The sequence below is a fragment of the Chlorocebus sabaeus genome, chromosome 11, assembly GCF_047675955.1.
Source record: "Chlorocebus sabaeus isolate Y175 chromosome 11, mChlSab1.0.hap1, whole genome shotgun sequence".
Classification (NCBI taxonomy): Eukaryota; Metazoa; Chordata; class Mammalia; order Primates; family Cercopithecidae; genus Chlorocebus; species Chlorocebus sabaeus.
Window position 1 is genome coordinate 49,954,907 of NC_132914.1, and position 16,312 is coordinate 49,971,218.

Sequence of the window (16,312 nt, forward strand, 5' to 3'; positions counted from 1 at the left end):
TGAGTCAAAGTACATCTCATCCACACTTCACCTTTTCTACCAGTATAACTCCTTATAAAAACAGCATGTATAAACACAAGCTAATTACTAATGGCTGGTCCTTACTAAGCAATTTTAAAGATGTAAGAAGCAATTTAAAACAAGGTATGAAAAATTCAAACGTTGACACCATTTCATTGAACTTCAGGAATTAATTGCTGCTAATTTTTGAAGACCTAAAAAGACATTCAACTTGTTTTCTTCAGAGAAAAAAAACCTTGTCATGGGGAAGGGAGGAGGGGAGGGAAGATGGCAGAGAGGAGGGGAGGGAAGATGGCAGAATCTCCACTCTATGGTCTTGGCTCTGGCAAGGTAAAGAGGAAAGATTTTAACTTTATGGAGGTAACAATTATTTTTATTGTGAAATATTTCAACACAAAAGAATGTATAGGTGGTTAGATCTGTACCAATACCTACCACTTACAGGAAAAAATAGAACATGTGTGTATTTCAGGAGCTTCCTATGTACCTCGTTCTGATTGTACCCTACTTCTTCCTGGCCTAGGGTGACTCTTCTCCTGCATTCTGTGTTTAATTATTCCCTTGCTTTTCTTACAGTTTTAGAACCAATGTACCCATCTTGCAATGACATATTGTTTCTTCTTCCAGCTTTTGAACTTCACATAAATGGACTCATGTTGCATGGATCCTTGTGCACCTGGTTTCTTTCATTAAATGCTGCTTCCTGTAGCTGTCCTGCGATCATTTTCACTGTGGATTTCACTCATTGCATGGCTATACCGCAGTTTATTTGCCTTTCTACCTCAATAACCGCACGGTTGTTTTCAGAGTTCTGTAGATCGAGCAGAGCTGCTATGAACATCCTTTCCCATGTCTTCTGGTATATTTGTGCAAGAGTTTTTCTGGGGTATGTGGCTATTTTTTTTTAAAGTTATGTAAGTAGTGGGTGTTTCATGTAGAAAACTATTTTATGACTATTCTTCCAAACTTAATAATAACATCTTTTGATGTTCATCTTACACCATGCTAGATACTATTTTAAGAGTCCAACATGCATTAACTCATTTAATTTTTACAGTTACCCTTTGAGGTTGCTGTTATTATTCTCATTTTATAGATGAGGACACTGAGGTCTAGGGAGGTTAAGGCTCAGGTTGTGTATTAGTAGAAGAGCTTGCACCCAGAGCCTGTGTGTCTGATCCCAAAGGAAGGGATGCGTTTGTCCCATTGCGCTCCCTTCTGTACTCCATCAACCATCAGTAATAAGTATCACACAGTAGCTGGTGTTTGTACATAACATACAAACACAAATACTCATCTTGCCCCATGCCCTCTGCAGGGCCATGGAGGTTGCTCTCAGGGTTCAGGGCCAGAGGGTATAGGAGAGCTCACCCTTGTTCTTGGCGAGCTTCCAGTATTAAGAGAAAAGCTGGACACACACCCAGATCATGAACAAAAATGCAAACCCTGCAACACATCAATATGTACAAAAGTTTTCTTTGTGGATATATTCCAAGGGCTTGGCACATAGTAGGTGCTCAATAAATATTTGTTGAATGAATGAAAAGAATACCAGCTGCATATTAAGTGCTAAGTAATGGAGCCATCAAAGCTTGGTGGTTTATTGTGTAAAGCTATGTGGTAGGATAGGATGGGGACACAAGAAGCAGATGATGTGGTCATTCCTGGGGGGTGGGGGTGGAGAGAGGTGACCTTCCTTCCTGGGGCCTGAAGGAAGAATGAAGTGAGTGAGATGTGTCCTTAACCCAAGCAAAGTCCTTGGCTTGGGTTATAAGGGGGTGGTAGGGAAAGTCAGTCAATGAGAGCAAGGATCTTGAAGGCCTTGGGGCAGACTAGAGACCAGGGGCCAGATTGGAGAAGGAAAGAGAAAAGCGAATGAGAGGAGATTTCTAGGAAAAGAGGCAGAAATAAATACTTGGTCTTAGACTATTATTCTCAAGGGCAACTTAGAAGAAGAGAAGGAGAGTGCTGCATGGGTGGAGAAGAAAATGAGGGCGAGATCTTGGGAGATAGTCAGGAAGAGGAGGAAACTGGAGGACAGTGGAGGAAAAGTGGGAGAAGATCTGGGGAGTATGGTGGAGGGGTCACTCCAGGGATGAAAGAGCAGAGGAGGAGGTGGATGGGGGAAGCAGCACAGCACCAAGGGGAAGTGTGTGTAGACCCACTGGAAGAGGTGGGCACCATAGCTCCAGATTTATAGTAATGAACCCTCACAGGGCAGGGACATGGGGCGAGGGAGGTGCAGGTACTCAGCTGGTTAGTGGGATGAACGTCACCAGGATGGAGCTTTTGAGTCAGGCTCCAGCCCCACCCAGGCATCCCACAGGGGCCTTCTGGCCCTTTTCCAGTGGGGCTCCTCTCTGGTGAGTTCTGATGTATAATTGGCCAGTGTCCTGGGCTCTCTTGGCTGAGAAGGCAGGGCTCTGACTTGGGCCTCTCCCCAATCACCCACCCAACTGACCTGGGTCAACTCCATTATCAACATCTCAACAGCCCAGGTGTTGTGTAAGCAGTCTCCCCACTACCCCTCAACTTCTTTCACTGGACCCTGGCCTGCATCTGCTTTCTATGAGTAGAAAGCATGAGCCAGCTACAATGTTAGTAAGGGCATGGCCCTCTGGACACCTGTAAACCCGGCATGCAGATGCTCTAGATGTAGAGTTCAAAGGCTGCCTTCCAGCCCACAGCTGTGTAGCAGAGTCTCAGGGATGACACTGTCCCTGCTTATGAGGGCTGTGCCTCAACTTGCTTTCTCCCTCTGTCTCCACTGTCACAGCATCTCAAGATCCTCTCCACTCCTGCAAGGGCCCACAGGATCACCTGTTGTCCACCCACTAGCCCTGTCTCATTGTCTCTCACTGTCTGAAATGCCTCCATGCACATCTTCTCATCAACACTGTCCTGCCCGCCTTTGCCTAAAGCTTGTCCTCACCCTTTCCAGGGAGCCTTTCTTGCCTTTCCCATAAGATTAGCTGCAATTGCACATTGTCCTAGAAAGGACACTGTCAGCAGTCATTGCATTCCTCAGTATCTGATGGTATGTCTGAAAAATAACCCTCTTTAGACTTCTGGCCTTTCTCATGAATTTGAATATGCTCTACCAGACTGGGAGCTCCAGAACCCATGTCTCCTTCCTCCTCTTAGTGCCTCCTTCACTCCAAAATTAAGACAGGATTGAGCATAGAGCTAGGAAATATCAGTCACAAAATCCCTGAGTCCCCCAGCTGGAAAATTTTATCTACTCTAAGCGATCAACTATCTTGAGGAGTCTGCCTTATAATACCCTCCAGGGAGCAGAATGAACTGAAGGGAACACTGAACAAGTACTTCCTAATGTTAAAACCACCTAATTTGCCCATTCTTTACAGGTGCCCCTTGAAATAAAGGTCCACTTGGGCTAAAAGAAGAGACTCTGATCTCCAGATCTGAAGGTCTTTTGTTCACCTTATCTCCACAAAAATGGTGGCCACTGCAGAATAAGAAGTGTCTTTCTTTTACATAAAGCCTCCCTAAATGGAAGAGATAATGCAAGCTCCTTTAGAAAATAATGATTACTTGTCTCCTTCTGGGAAGTTCTTCCTCAACTCCAACTTCCATTTGTCCATCTGCAAAGAAAGCTTGCCTTCTCTGGTTCTCATTGGAGCACCATTGTACTTGGATGAATTATCAAGGCCATATCTCCCATCCTCAACCCCATGAAATCCTCTGGCTACTGACCAATCAGGAGGTTTTAGGATCAGGCAAAAATAAAGATGAGTGAGTGTGCCATCATTTGATTTATGACTGAGGATTTCTGATGGTCTGTTAAGTCCAAATAATAAATACACACTTATGAATTATTCACAGATTCAGAATTTTCAGATTATCCAAGCTCTTCTCATCCAGTAGTATGGTTGCCCAAGGATTGGTGATGTGTTCCTTTGCAAAGAGAAGAGATTCTCATTGGACCTTTTCTGAGGCAATCAGGCTGGAGCAGAGACGGAAGGAGGGGCATTTGTTTTGGTGTTCTTTTCGAGGACAAATGGAGTAACCATGGCCAAAGGTCTAAGATCCTCTGCCCCTTGGACTGGCTCCCATTGTAGAATACAGTAGATAACATTTATTGAGCATTTTCTATGTGCTGTTAAACATTGTCCATGCATTATTTCACTTACTCCTTCTACAAGTTCTTTAAGATAGGCAGAGTTAATGGAAACTGGACACAGATGGCTTAGGCATGTGGGTGAGTATATCCCATCAATGCTGTGGATATGTCAGCAGCAGCAGCAACAACAACAACTAATATGATTACACACTTAGAGTGTGCCAGGCTTAGTTCTAAGTGATTTACATGGATTAACTCTTTTAATCTTTACAACAACTTTATGAGGTGGGCACTATTATTTTCTTCATTTTAGAAACCGTGAAATGAGGTACATGGAGGTTTAGTAATTGCCTGAGTTTACACAGCTAGAGAGTGGCAGAGCTAGAATTCGAAACGAGGCAGTTTAGAATCTGAGTCTGTGTGCTTAACTAATATGCCATGTATCCAAACTTTTTATTTATTTATTTTTATGTTTTCTTTTTATGGGTACATAATAGTTATACATATATATGGGCAACATAAGATATTTTGAGATAAGCATAAAATGTGTACTGATCAAATCAGAGTACTTGGAATATCCATCACCTCAAACATTTATTATTTCTTTGTGTTGGGAACGTTCCAAACCTACTCCTTTAGTTATTTTGAAATACACAATAAATGATTATAGTCATTCTATTGTGCTACTGAACACTAAATCTCATTTCTGTTATCTAACTTATTTTTGTATTCATTTACTAACACCTCTTTATCTTCCCCTCCCAATTACCCCCCCTGGCCTCTGGTAACCATCATTCTACTCTCTCTCTCATGAGATCAATTTTTTTAGCTCTCACATATGTGTAAGAACATCTGATATTTGTCTTTCTGTGCCTGAATTATTTTCCCTAACATAATTTCCTCCAGTTCCATCCATGTTGTTGCACATGGCAGGATTTCATTCCTTTTTATGGTTGAATAATATTCCATAGTGTATCTGTAACATATTTTCTTTATTCATCCATTGATGGACACTGAGCTTGATTCCAAATCTTGGCCTTAATGAATAGCACTGCAATAAACATGGGAGTGCAGATATCTCTTTGATATATGAATTTTCTTTCTTTTGGAAGTATACCTAGTAGTGGGATTGCTGGAGCATCTGGTGGTTCTATTTTTAGCTTTTGGAGGACCATCCATACTGTTTTCCATAGTGACTGTGGTAATTTCATCCCACCAGCAGCGTACAAGTGTTCCCCTTTCTCCACATCCTTGCCAGCATCCATTTTTTTTTTTTGATAAAAGCCATTTTAACTGGGTTAAGATGATAATCTTATTGTGGTATTGATTTGTATTTCTTCGATGATATTTTGAGCATTTTTAATATACCTGTTGGCCATGTATATGTCTTCTTTTGAGAAATGTCTATTCAGATCTTTTGCCCATTTTAAAATCAGATTATTTGGTTTACTTGCTATTGAGTTGTTTGAGTTCCTTATATGTTGCAGCTACTAATTCCTTGTCAGTTGAATAGTTTGCAAGTATTTCTTCCATTCTGTAGGTCATTTCTTCACCTTGTCGATTGTTTCCTTTGGTATGCAGAAGTTCTTTTAGCTCTATGTGATACCATTTGTTCATTTTTTGCTTTGGTTGCCTTTGCTTTTGAGGTCTCAATCGAGAAATCTTTGTCCAGGTCAATGTCTTAAGCATTTCCTCAATGTTTTCTTCTAGTAGTTTCATAGTCTCAGGTCTTACATTTAAGTCTTTAATCCATTTTAATTTGGTTTTTGTATACAATGAGAAATGGATATTTCAACTTTTCAGCTGCAACTATAGTAAGAAACAATTTTACATAGTGACTGGGTATGCACATACATATATATATGCCATACAACTGAAATAAAAAGGACATGTAACAAGTTATTCTCGTGACATATGGTGCAATTTACTATTTTCTGGTCTACTCTGCTCTATTTGATTTTCTCATAATCCATTTCATTAAAATAAAATTCTGGTTGGTTCAATTAGCGGGTCAGAACATGAATTCTGAATAAACACTGCCCCTGAGCCCACCGCCTCCTAATGATTGTAATGAAGCCCTTCTGCTCTGTGCTCTGGAGTCTGCTGAGCTTGTACACATCTCTGTAACTCTAAGGCAGTAGTAGGAGGGAAAGCCTTAACCTATTTCCCAGAAGAGTCAAGTGCCTTCCCCCAGATTACACTGGGATACTCAGGGCAGAGCCTTGGTTCCTACCCAGCCCTCGTGAGTTCAAGACCCACACTACTTATACTGGATGGATGGCACACGCAAATATAGATCTGTTCTCTGGCACCTGCCAAGGGTACTGACAAACTTCCATGCAGGAGTTTCAAGGAGTATAGTGTGGAAAGCAGCAGAGACTCAGGGGATGATGGCAGGGGCTGGACGCTCTCCTCATGTGGCTCTACATGATCTCATAATCTGAGCCAGACACTATACAGATTCATAACAGTGGTGCTCACCCTAGACCTTCTAGGCCCTGGAGGTTACACAGAGGCCTGAGAGGACATCCAGACATTCAATCCTTGTCTAGGGCCTTGTGGGAAGTAATTGCGCTTTCCTGGGACCAGTGAGCTAGTGTGTGCCCCTGAGGCCACATGGGACACTCTGAGGGAGGGAATGGCTCCGCTCAGCCAAGCTGGCCAATATGGCCTAATAAGGTGGTCTGAGGACTAGTATACATGCTAGTTGAATGTGCAGGTGAGAACCTGTGAGTGTGTGTGTGTGAGATGGTGGGTAGAAAGGCCAGCATGTGAAAGCATTGTGTGTGTGAGTGTGTGTGTGAAAGAGAGAAGGGAGTTGTGAGTAGGAAGGCCAACATGTGAGTGCATTGTGTGTGAGTGTGTGTGTGTGTGTGTGTGTGTGTGCACCAGAGAGTGGGAGAGAGAGAGAAAAACATGTTGATAGGTATAGATAAGGGATTTGGGAGTACGTGTGGAGGAATTGGGTTCCTAAGAAGGTGACTAAGTTAGAGATTTTGTAAACGTGGGGCTTTTGGGGTGCAGAAGCAGGCCATCTGGTTCGGAGAAACCACCAAACGCCCCCCAAGTTCCACATCATGGGATTCCCCCTCCCAACTTTCCTGGCTAGTCCTATCAGCACCACGGACAGCGCATCGATAATATCAAACCCGGCAGGACAGAAAGAGCAGCAGCCCCACCCCTTCCCTTCCATTCCAACCTGAGTCACTGCTCACTCCTTCGTCCAACGTCAGTTTCCTCAACTGTGTATTGGGAGGTTGAGGTGGGTGTGGGGGACGTGAGTTGGTCCTTTGAAGAGGAAAACTGCAGTTTAGGGCAAAGTATCATAAACATCTGGCTGCTTCTGGGCACCAATTAAGCACATTAAGTGGGGAGCGACAGCAGCTACACAACCCAAGCCCATAAAGCCTTCTAATTGCTCCGACCCACGTGGTCACAGTTTCCCCACTTATATAAAAGGCCTACAGAGGTGCAAGGAGTGAACGCCTGACGCCTCGACCACTGTACTCTCCATTCGGACGTCTCCATCCTCAGAACCTCCTCTCTTCCCCAAAAAGCACCATGACTTGCGGATCTTACTGTGGTGGCCGCGCCTTCAGCTGCATCTCGGCCTGCGGGCCCCGGCCTGGCCGCTGCTGCATCACTGCTGCCCCCTACCGCGGCATCTCCTGCTACCGCGGCCTCTCCGGGGGCTTTGGCAGCCACAGCGTGTGCGGAGGCTATAGGGCCGGCTCCTGCGGACGCAGTTTCGGCTACCGCTCTGGGGGCGTGTGCGGGCCCAGCCCCCCATGCATCACCACCGTGTCGGTCAACGAGAGCCTCCTCACGCCCCTCAACCTGGAGATCGACCCCAATGCGCAGTGTGTGAAGCAGGAGGAGAAGGAGCAGATTAAGTGCCTCAACAGTAGGTTCGCGGCCTTCATCGATAAGGTGAGTGTCCTGGATCACACCTTTCCTGAACTCCCACCACCTACACAGCCTAGGCTGGGCACTGAGGATGGAGTCAGAGACAGAAAGACCTCTGCCTGCCTGAGATCCCAGTCTGATGGGAGAGGCACACAGACACACAGACAGACAGATACACACACAGAGACACACACAGGCACTCAAAATGTAGACTCAGCTGACAGTTCAGATAGGGGGAGCTTGTGGAGGAAAAGTGTGGCCAGGCTGCTCTGGGGCACAAGCTAGACATCAGGGATTTGGGGATGGGGGACATGTGACTGCTGCTGCTGACCTCAGAGGGATTTGGGGGGCCCCAGGGTGAGAAAGTAGGGTGCACTGACTTCCAGATGACATAGGGGAAGAGCTGGGACAACTGAGCTCCCTTCCAGATGGTGATTCAATTTAGACACCCTCTTCTTGGCACCATCCCCAGAAATCCCATCTGTGATCCGAACCTGGGTACTCTGCCTGTGAGGGATGCTGCCTCACCTGGCTTCAGAGTGAGGAGCTGAGCCTCCACTGTGTTCATCTGCTTGGGGTCACTCAGCTCCCCAGAGAGCAGGCACTGACACCACCCAGCCCTTGCTCCATTCCTGAGTGGGAAATCTAGGCACAGATCATGACCAGGAAATCCAGAAATTGTCTGTCTCCCACTGCCCACCTCTACTCAGTCTCAGATAAGCTCCAGATTTGGGGATTTCCTTTAAAGTATCCCTCCTCCACCAGGTCCCCAGAGCTGTCTTTGGGGGCACCAGAAACCATCTGCCCCTCCTTCCCACCCTGAATGGCAGGTGCGCTTCCTGGAGCAGCAGAACAAGCTGCTGGAGACAAAGCTGCAGTTCTTCCAGAACCGCGAGTGTTGCCAGAGCAACCTGGAGCCCCTGTTCGAGGGCTACATCGAGACTCTGCGGCGGGAGGCCGAGTGCGTGGAGGCCGACAGTGGGAGGCTGGCCTCAGAGCTCAACCACGTGCAGGAGGTGCTGGAGGGATACAAGAAGAAGTGAGTGACAGCAGGAGGGATGCTGGGCACAGGGATGGGATTAAGGTTAAATACACTGGATTAGACAATAAGAACTCCCAGGTAGGGTGAGTGGCCATGACCACTAGGTTGACCGAGGGTGGCGGGGTCTTTTCATTTGTGGAATCTTTGCCCAGACACCTGTGTAAGAGGAGGGCTATGACTCCCACTACCTGTCTCTATCCCACTTCAGCCTTCTCTTCCCTGAGCCACATCCCCCAGCAGCTCTCCCCTGCGCTCGGTGGGGAGGAAGCCTCTGCAGGGTTCTGCTTCTCTCCTGACCCTCAGCCCCGATATCTGTAGCACCTGTCAGATGTGAGCCCAGGGTCTCTCACGAGTGACAAGTCTGGAGCTCTGGCTGTTCCCACTGCCTTGGGTTCTAAGCTCCGAGGGTCTGCAGGTCCAGCACCTGAGCTGGGATTCACACCAGTGAAGGGAAGTTGGGGCTACAGGCCCCGGGAGGATATGCTGTTTACTCCCAGGATGGGGTTGGGGGCTGAGTCCCATTTGCCTCCTGGGGGACCTCAGAGACCCTTTGGGAACAGGACTGGGAGGTACCAGGTGAGCCCTCTTCCTCTCCAGTTCAAAGTGGAGAGAGAATCCCAGACACATCCCACATCCAACCGGAAAGCACTCAGCTAGTCTGCCAGGCCCAGGCTGTGTGGGGGTGTTTCTAGTACTGTCCCCATGGCTGTGATGAAGTGTGATGTGATGGGGGCTCTGCAGAGACCTGCCTTGCTCTGACCTCCCCTCTCTGCCCTCTGCTCTGCCTCAGGTATGAGGAGGAGGTTTCTCTGAGAGCAACAGCTGAGAACGAGTTTGTGGCTCTGAAGAAGGCAAGTGACACAGGATTGAGAAGCACAGATCTGTGGGATCTCAGAATGACAGGCTCTTCCTGGGGACACACAGGGGGTCTCAACCTCAGTGTGGAGCACAGTGACCTTTCCACAGCAGGATAGGACTGCCCAGGTGCAGGTCATCGGATGGAGCATCCAGGGTCTTGAAAAAGGGCAATGACCTGGGAACATCTACCAGCACCTGCCTTGGGCGAGGGGATGGCTGCACTGTCCTCTGTGTGTCCTGCTCTGCTCCAGAGGTTGTGGTCTGTTGCTGAGTCCCCTGGAGCCATAGCAGATACAGTGTCTCTGCTGAGAGACAGTGCAGTCTGTCTAGCATTTTGGGGAGTCTGACCTTGAGGCACAGACACAATCCCAGGGTCTAAGGGAGGATGGAGCAGAATCAGCAGCAGGAACTGGGCTCTTGGAGCACTACTGAAGGACAGGAAAGGGTCAAGGTGTGAGAGCAGGGGGGTCAGTCTGGGCAGGCTTCCTGGAGCAGGAGAGGGGAGAAGGGAGAGACAGGAGGGCAAGGAGGGGTGAAAGGCTGGTGATTCATGCCCAAAGCAAACAGGATTTGTCCTCAGAGGGGCAGAGGATGCCAGCTCATCCCAGGAAGGGCAGAAGGGAAGGAGAGGCATGGGAACGGGACACCGGGGACTGCTTTCCCTTGGCTGCATGGAATGGAGGGGCAGAGAGACAAGTCTGGGGGCTAGATTACCAGGGTCCTCTGAGCTCCAACACTCCCCACCTTTCCAGGATGTGGACTGCGCCTACCTCCGCAAGTCAGACCTGGAGGCCAACGTGGAGGCCCTGATCCAGGAGATCGACTTCCTGAGGCGGCTGTATGAGGAGGTGCGGGCCCAGGGGCCAGGCAGAGACCTGGCAGCCAGCAGAGAGGAGAGTTGGGGGTGGGAGTATTGGACAGGATGTGGGTAGAGGTTGTAGTCCCTGAGGTTGTGTGAGGGAGTAGGGCTGGGGACCAGAGAAAGGCTGAGAAGGTGGAGTCAGGACATGGTGGGAGGGGCTGTGTTCTCAACTAAAGTCACTGCCCCCACCTCCTGCAGGAGATCCGAGTTCTCCAGTCCCACATCTCAGACACCTCTGTGGTTGTCAAGCTGGACAACAGCCGGGACCTGAACATGGACTGCATCGTCGCCGAGATCAAGGCACAGTACGACGACATTGTCACCCGCAGCCGGGCCGAGGCCGAGTCCTGGTACCGCAGCAAGGTGAGTGGCACAGGACACCTGCCTGCTAGACATGGCAGTGGGAGGGATGTGAGGTATCTACTAAATAGGCTTCCTTTTCTGGGGATGCTGGTCCTTGGGGATGAGAAGAGATGGCTGCCACTCTGAGGTTAGGGTGGCAGGGCAGGACTGCCATGTGTGGTTGCACAGGCTGAGCACTGTACAACCTGCATAATCATCCGTGGTGCCCTGAATGGATGGGAAGTCCCACCCTGAGCCTCATGAGCATCTCTACTTCCCCCAGTGTGAGGAGATGAAGGCCACGGTAATTAGGCATGGGGAGACCCTGCGCCGCACCAAGGAGGAGATCAACGAGCTGAACCGCATGATCCAGAGGCTGACGGCCGAGGTGGAGAACGCCAAGTGCCAGGTATGGGTCATCTGTGCCCAAGGTCCGAGAGACCGAGGGCCTAACCATTGTCACACAGCCTATGTGTGCCCCATCTGGATCTCAGCATTCATTCTCCAGCCCCTTTGTCCATGTAGAGTCCCTGGCTGTGGTCTCTCAGTGAGTCCCAGGTGATGAAGGCGAGAGGCTCTGTTCTAGGGTGCTCCCAGGTTGGTGGGGAGCATGGTCTCATCCAGGTAAGCATCAGAGAGACCCAGAGATTCTGATCCACCTTGTTCTCTCTGTTGTCTTCAGAACTCCAAGCTGGAGGCCGCGGTGGCCCAGTCTGAGCAGCAGGGTGAGGCGGCCCTCAGCGATGCCCGCTGCAAGCTGGCCGAGCTGGAGGGCGCCCTGCAGAAGGCCAAGCAGGACATGGCCTGCCTGATCAGGGAGTACCAGGAGGTGATGAACTCCAAGCTGGGCCTGGACATTGAGATCGCCACCTACAGGCGCCTGCTGGAGGGCGAGGAGCAGAGGTGGGTCCCATAGACCTTTCCCTTTCCCAGCCGTGCCAGGGTTCTCAGCGTGCCCTGTCTTCACACTCCTGGCAGCACTCAAGTTTTGTTTCTTAACCTCTCCACCCTGCAACCAGATAGGTAATTTGTGTAAGTCCTTTAAGTATGATCTAGCGCTGCTTGAGTCTCTCATGTTCACCTAGGCACTGATCTGAAATTGCGGTCTTGTTAATCTCAGTTGAGATCCAGTAATCTGGCAGCAGGTATTGCTGTTACTGAGAAGCCTAGTTAAGGCCTGGGGCCAGCTTGCCTGGGTAGTGCTCCTTCCCTTCCAGCTGTAGCTGCAAGTGCCTCTCAGGATTTCTTCTCTTTTTCCTAGTCTGGCCCTGGCCCCAGCTCCAGACCTGGGAGTTCAGATGCATCCCATAAGGACAGCTTCAGATAAATGACACCATCAACTCACATTTTTCTATTATAATGGCAATGAACATCCTAAAGGGGTCTTCTATTGCAGGAAGTGGGAATGAGTTAGACACAGAGTGAGGACTTACCCGTTGGGGCAGTTATGCCTTGCTCTCAGGATTTTTGCTTGCTTGCTTGCTTCAGAGGTGGGGGGAGCGGAGAAGACCTACTGGTCACTCAGCCTTCCTATGGCTGAAGGCCAACTATACAGCTGGAGGGCAGCTATACAGCTCCTGCTCCCAGGACAATGCTCCCAGAATGTGAGCGCATTCTTTGCCCTTGGTTTCTTTCCCCTAGTTAGTCAGTTGGTTTCACTCCAAGCTCTTTTTTTTTTTTTTGTGGACAGTCAGGCCCTTGGCCCTGCGGAGAGGAAGGTGAAGATTGGGGATGCAGAGGGAGCATCTTGTGTATTTGGGAAATGGGGAACACAGGTTTGGGACCTAGAAATTAAAGTGACCACATGATGAGATTTCCAACAAACTCGAGTTGTTCCATTGGAAAGCTCAGAGGCAGGGGTCTGGCTGGGCCTGGGGAATTTCATAAGTGAAGAATTCTGGGAGGAGGAGTTTTCCAAGTCTGAATTTGGAAGTTGGAGAGACACATGGAGATGGCATTGGAATCTGAGCGGCCCACTCCTCCATCACACAGGGCTCTTGGAATGAACTCAGGAGTTTTGGTGTGTGTTGCCTAGGGAACCTGGGCATGGGATGATTTGATGGTGGCTGTGGCTTCTCTTATCTGAAGCTGATTTCACCAATCCTTGGCCAGTGTGCTTTCAGGGGAACTCCATTTTCTTCCCTTAGGGGAAGCTATGTGGGAGGGAAATGTGGGCTGGGTGGAATAGAGTGTTTGGGGTGACAGCCCTGCCTTGTCATTGGACATGTCCTCCCTCTGGGCCTCAGCCTTTCCATCTGCAGGGTGAGACGACGGTGGTGGGCAGTCTCTGAGCCTGTTCTAAAATCCCATTAGTTTATCCAACAGTTTTGTATTGAGCCAGGCATTGTTTTTAGGTGGTGGGGAACGGAATAGACAACAAAGTCTACCCCCCTGACGCCTATAATCTAATGACACCAATCAGACTGGATTTCAGAAGTTAAACCTGCTTCCCTCAAATGCACCTGCAATTCAGTCAGAGCCAACTTCCAGGCAGTGGCAGCTAATAGCTCTTAAGGGCTAAGAGCCAGGCTCTAAGCACTGGACGCCTCTTATTTGATTCATTCCTCATAAGAGATCTACCAAGTAGATTTTCCTGATAAGGAAGCCCAGGCTGAGGCTGGCTGAAGCTGGGGTTGCACAGCTCAGGAGCGGTGGAGAGCGAGGCACTTACAGGCCTTCTGTCTCCAGACCCTCACAGTGACCCGGGGCTACGCTGGCTCCTGGTTGAGAGCATTTCTTGCCCCCTCCCTTTGGCAAGTGCCCAGATGGAGGGCCACAGATGTACCCCCTCCACCTCAGTCGCGGGGGCCCAGCGCCTTTTCTGAGGCACTGACCTCTGCCCTTCTCTCCCCGCAGGCTGTGTGAGGGCGTTGGCTCGGTGAATGTCTGTAAGTAGTGGGGTCCGTCCCCTCCTCCCGCAGGGCGGGTCTAGGAGCCTCTGGGGAAAGGGCGCGTGGGCTCACAGCAAGCCACCCACTCAGGCAGCGGCTGCGCCTGACGCAGGCCTCCGTCTCTTCTTCCTGCAGGCGTCAGCAGCTCCCGCGGTGGCGTCGTCTGTGGCGATCTCTGTGCCTCCACTACTGCCCCTGTTGTCTCCACCAGAGTCAGCAGCGTCCCAAGCAACAGCAACGTGGTGGTGGGCACCACTAACGCTTGCGCCCCCTCCATCGGGATTGGCGCCTGCGGCGGCAGCTGTAAGAGGTGCTAGGAGGCTGCGGCCTCTGCCAGCGCCTGTAGCCATCATTCTCCACCCAGCCAGTCCTCAGGCCGCCGGAACGCGCCGCCCTGGCCAGCTTCCCAAGAGCCGCCGCCAGCTGCGTGCACTCTAAGTGCCCTCCCCACCGCTCCGCTCTGGGAGCCATCCCTGGTCGCAGGAGTCCGGGGAGGCCCGGCCAGCGCCGTGGTCTCTCTCTCTCTAGCCTTTCCTGGTAGTCAATTTGTTGTCCTGAGGATTCATCCTTTTCTTCCGCCTACCTTCTGTTTTTTTGCTGTATGCATTGGTCTTGCCTGACCTCTTCCCCAAAGCTTGGAGGAACGGGGGAGGCCCGGGAATGTCCCTGTCTGCACGACCTGGGACTCTGCCCATGCGCTTCTGCCTGTGGAATGGAGACGTGCACCCTGGATGGTGGTTCTGTGACTCTGCGAGGGACAGGCCCACGTGTGGCCCGCAAGAGCTTCTGAAAAACTAATGACTCTGCTGCCTTCTCCTTTGTCTTTGTTTCACTCTGTGTTTCCAATAAACTCATTGTAGCGAATCAAGCCTAGTGTCTCAGAGTCTTGAAAATGCCAGGGCCCTCCTGTGATAGGGGGTCCCTGCCAGAGCGCCTCAGGACCCCTTTATCCACTATTTTTCAGTAGCTGAAAATGACCACAGTAGGTGCCGCCCATCGGTCCCTGAGCAGCCCAGGCCTTGGGGAAAATGAGAGAAGACTCAGGGAGCCAGGGAGTCTTACGGGATCATGGGTTTCTCTAGACCAGGATTTCTCAACTTCAGCACTATTGACAGTGTGTGGGCTGGGTCATTCTTTGTTTTAGGGCTGTTGCGTGCATTTGGTAGGATGTTTAGTAGCATCTCTGGCCTCAATCAGCTAGATGCCAAGGGTCCTCCACCACCCTCTTGTGACAACTAAAAGTGTCTCTAGATGTGGCCATATGTTTTCTAGGGGTTCTCAACCAGGGTGATCATCCACTGCCCCCACCCCAAGGCCTTCCTGGAGGGGAAAGTTCATGGGCAAAAAGACAGGTGAGAATGGAAGGAAGGTATGTGAGAGAAGGGAAGTATGTGAGAGAAGCACTGTGCGGGGAGAAAGAGCCTTGGGTTGAGAGTCAGGAGAACTGGGCTTCTCATTCCAAGCCTCAGTGGCCATTTGCCACATGTGTGACTTTGGGCAAATTGCTTCCAGCCCCTAATCTTCAGCTGCCTTGGCTGTGGAATGGAGAGATTGGACAGTATTCCTAAGATCCTTCTAGCTCCCTATGTGGGATTGTGTTTGAGAGGGCTATGTTAATGTCCTTTGAGTGCCAGTTCAGTCATTTACTAGTCTGTAACTGTGGGCAAATCACTAAGCCTCACTTAGCTTTAAGTTTCTTCAAATTTAGAGTGGGATGATGATATCTACTGGGCCGTAGGGAGGTGTTTCAGATATCTATTACACATAACAAGTCACCCAAATGGAGAGGCTTAAAACAGCAATACTTTATCATGCCTCAGGCTTCTGTGGGCTTACTGAGCAGTTCTACTTTACATGATGCTGTTTGGAGGGCTAGAATGTCTGAAAGGCCAAAATCTCACATGGCTGGACTTGGTGCTGGCCACCAGCTGGGAGTTCAGCTGATGTGGTTGGCCACGGTGTATCAGTCAGGGTCCAATCAGAAAATAATAATTTGAACAGAGAAAGTTTAACATAAAGCAGTATTAACCATAACAGAGATTGGCCAGTAAAAAGCAAGAACTCTAAAGACCACAGGAGCTGCAGCCATAAGGAGCAGCCCCTACCCCCAGGGCTTTTCTTCGGCATCCAGAGATGGCTATCCTGCTTTCACTAATTGTCTCGTTGAGCACATTTAGGCTCTGCCTGATGCCTGGGCCCAAAGTCAATGTCACAGGTTTTGAGTTTTGTTTCAGCAGCATCTCTCTGCCAGGTACCAACTTGCTCTCCACTTATCTATTGCTATGTAACAACACATCCCCAGATTT

At 49.5% G+C, this 16,312-nt stretch overlaps 1 protein-coding gene across 1 annotated transcript; it reads left to right on the forward strand.

Moving 5' to 3' along the window:
* Window positions 1–7,651: 7,651 nt before the first annotated feature.
* On the forward strand, window positions 7,652–14,874 carry KRT86 (keratin 86). Its single transcript, XM_073020765.1, has 9 exons — window positions 7,652–8,035; window positions 8,842–9,050; window positions 9,844–9,904; window positions 10,664–10,759; window positions 10,972–11,136; window positions 11,399–11,524; window positions 11,798–12,018; window positions 13,972–14,003; window positions 14,142–14,874. Exons 1-9 carry the CDS (start codon window positions 7,667–7,669, stop codon window positions 14,321–14,323), a joined length of 1,461 nt encoding a protein of 486 aa, XP_072876866.1. The 5' UTR covers window positions 7,652–7,666; the 3' UTR covers window positions 14,324–14,874.
* The last annotated feature ends 1,438 nt before the right edge of the window (window positions 14,875–16,312 follow it).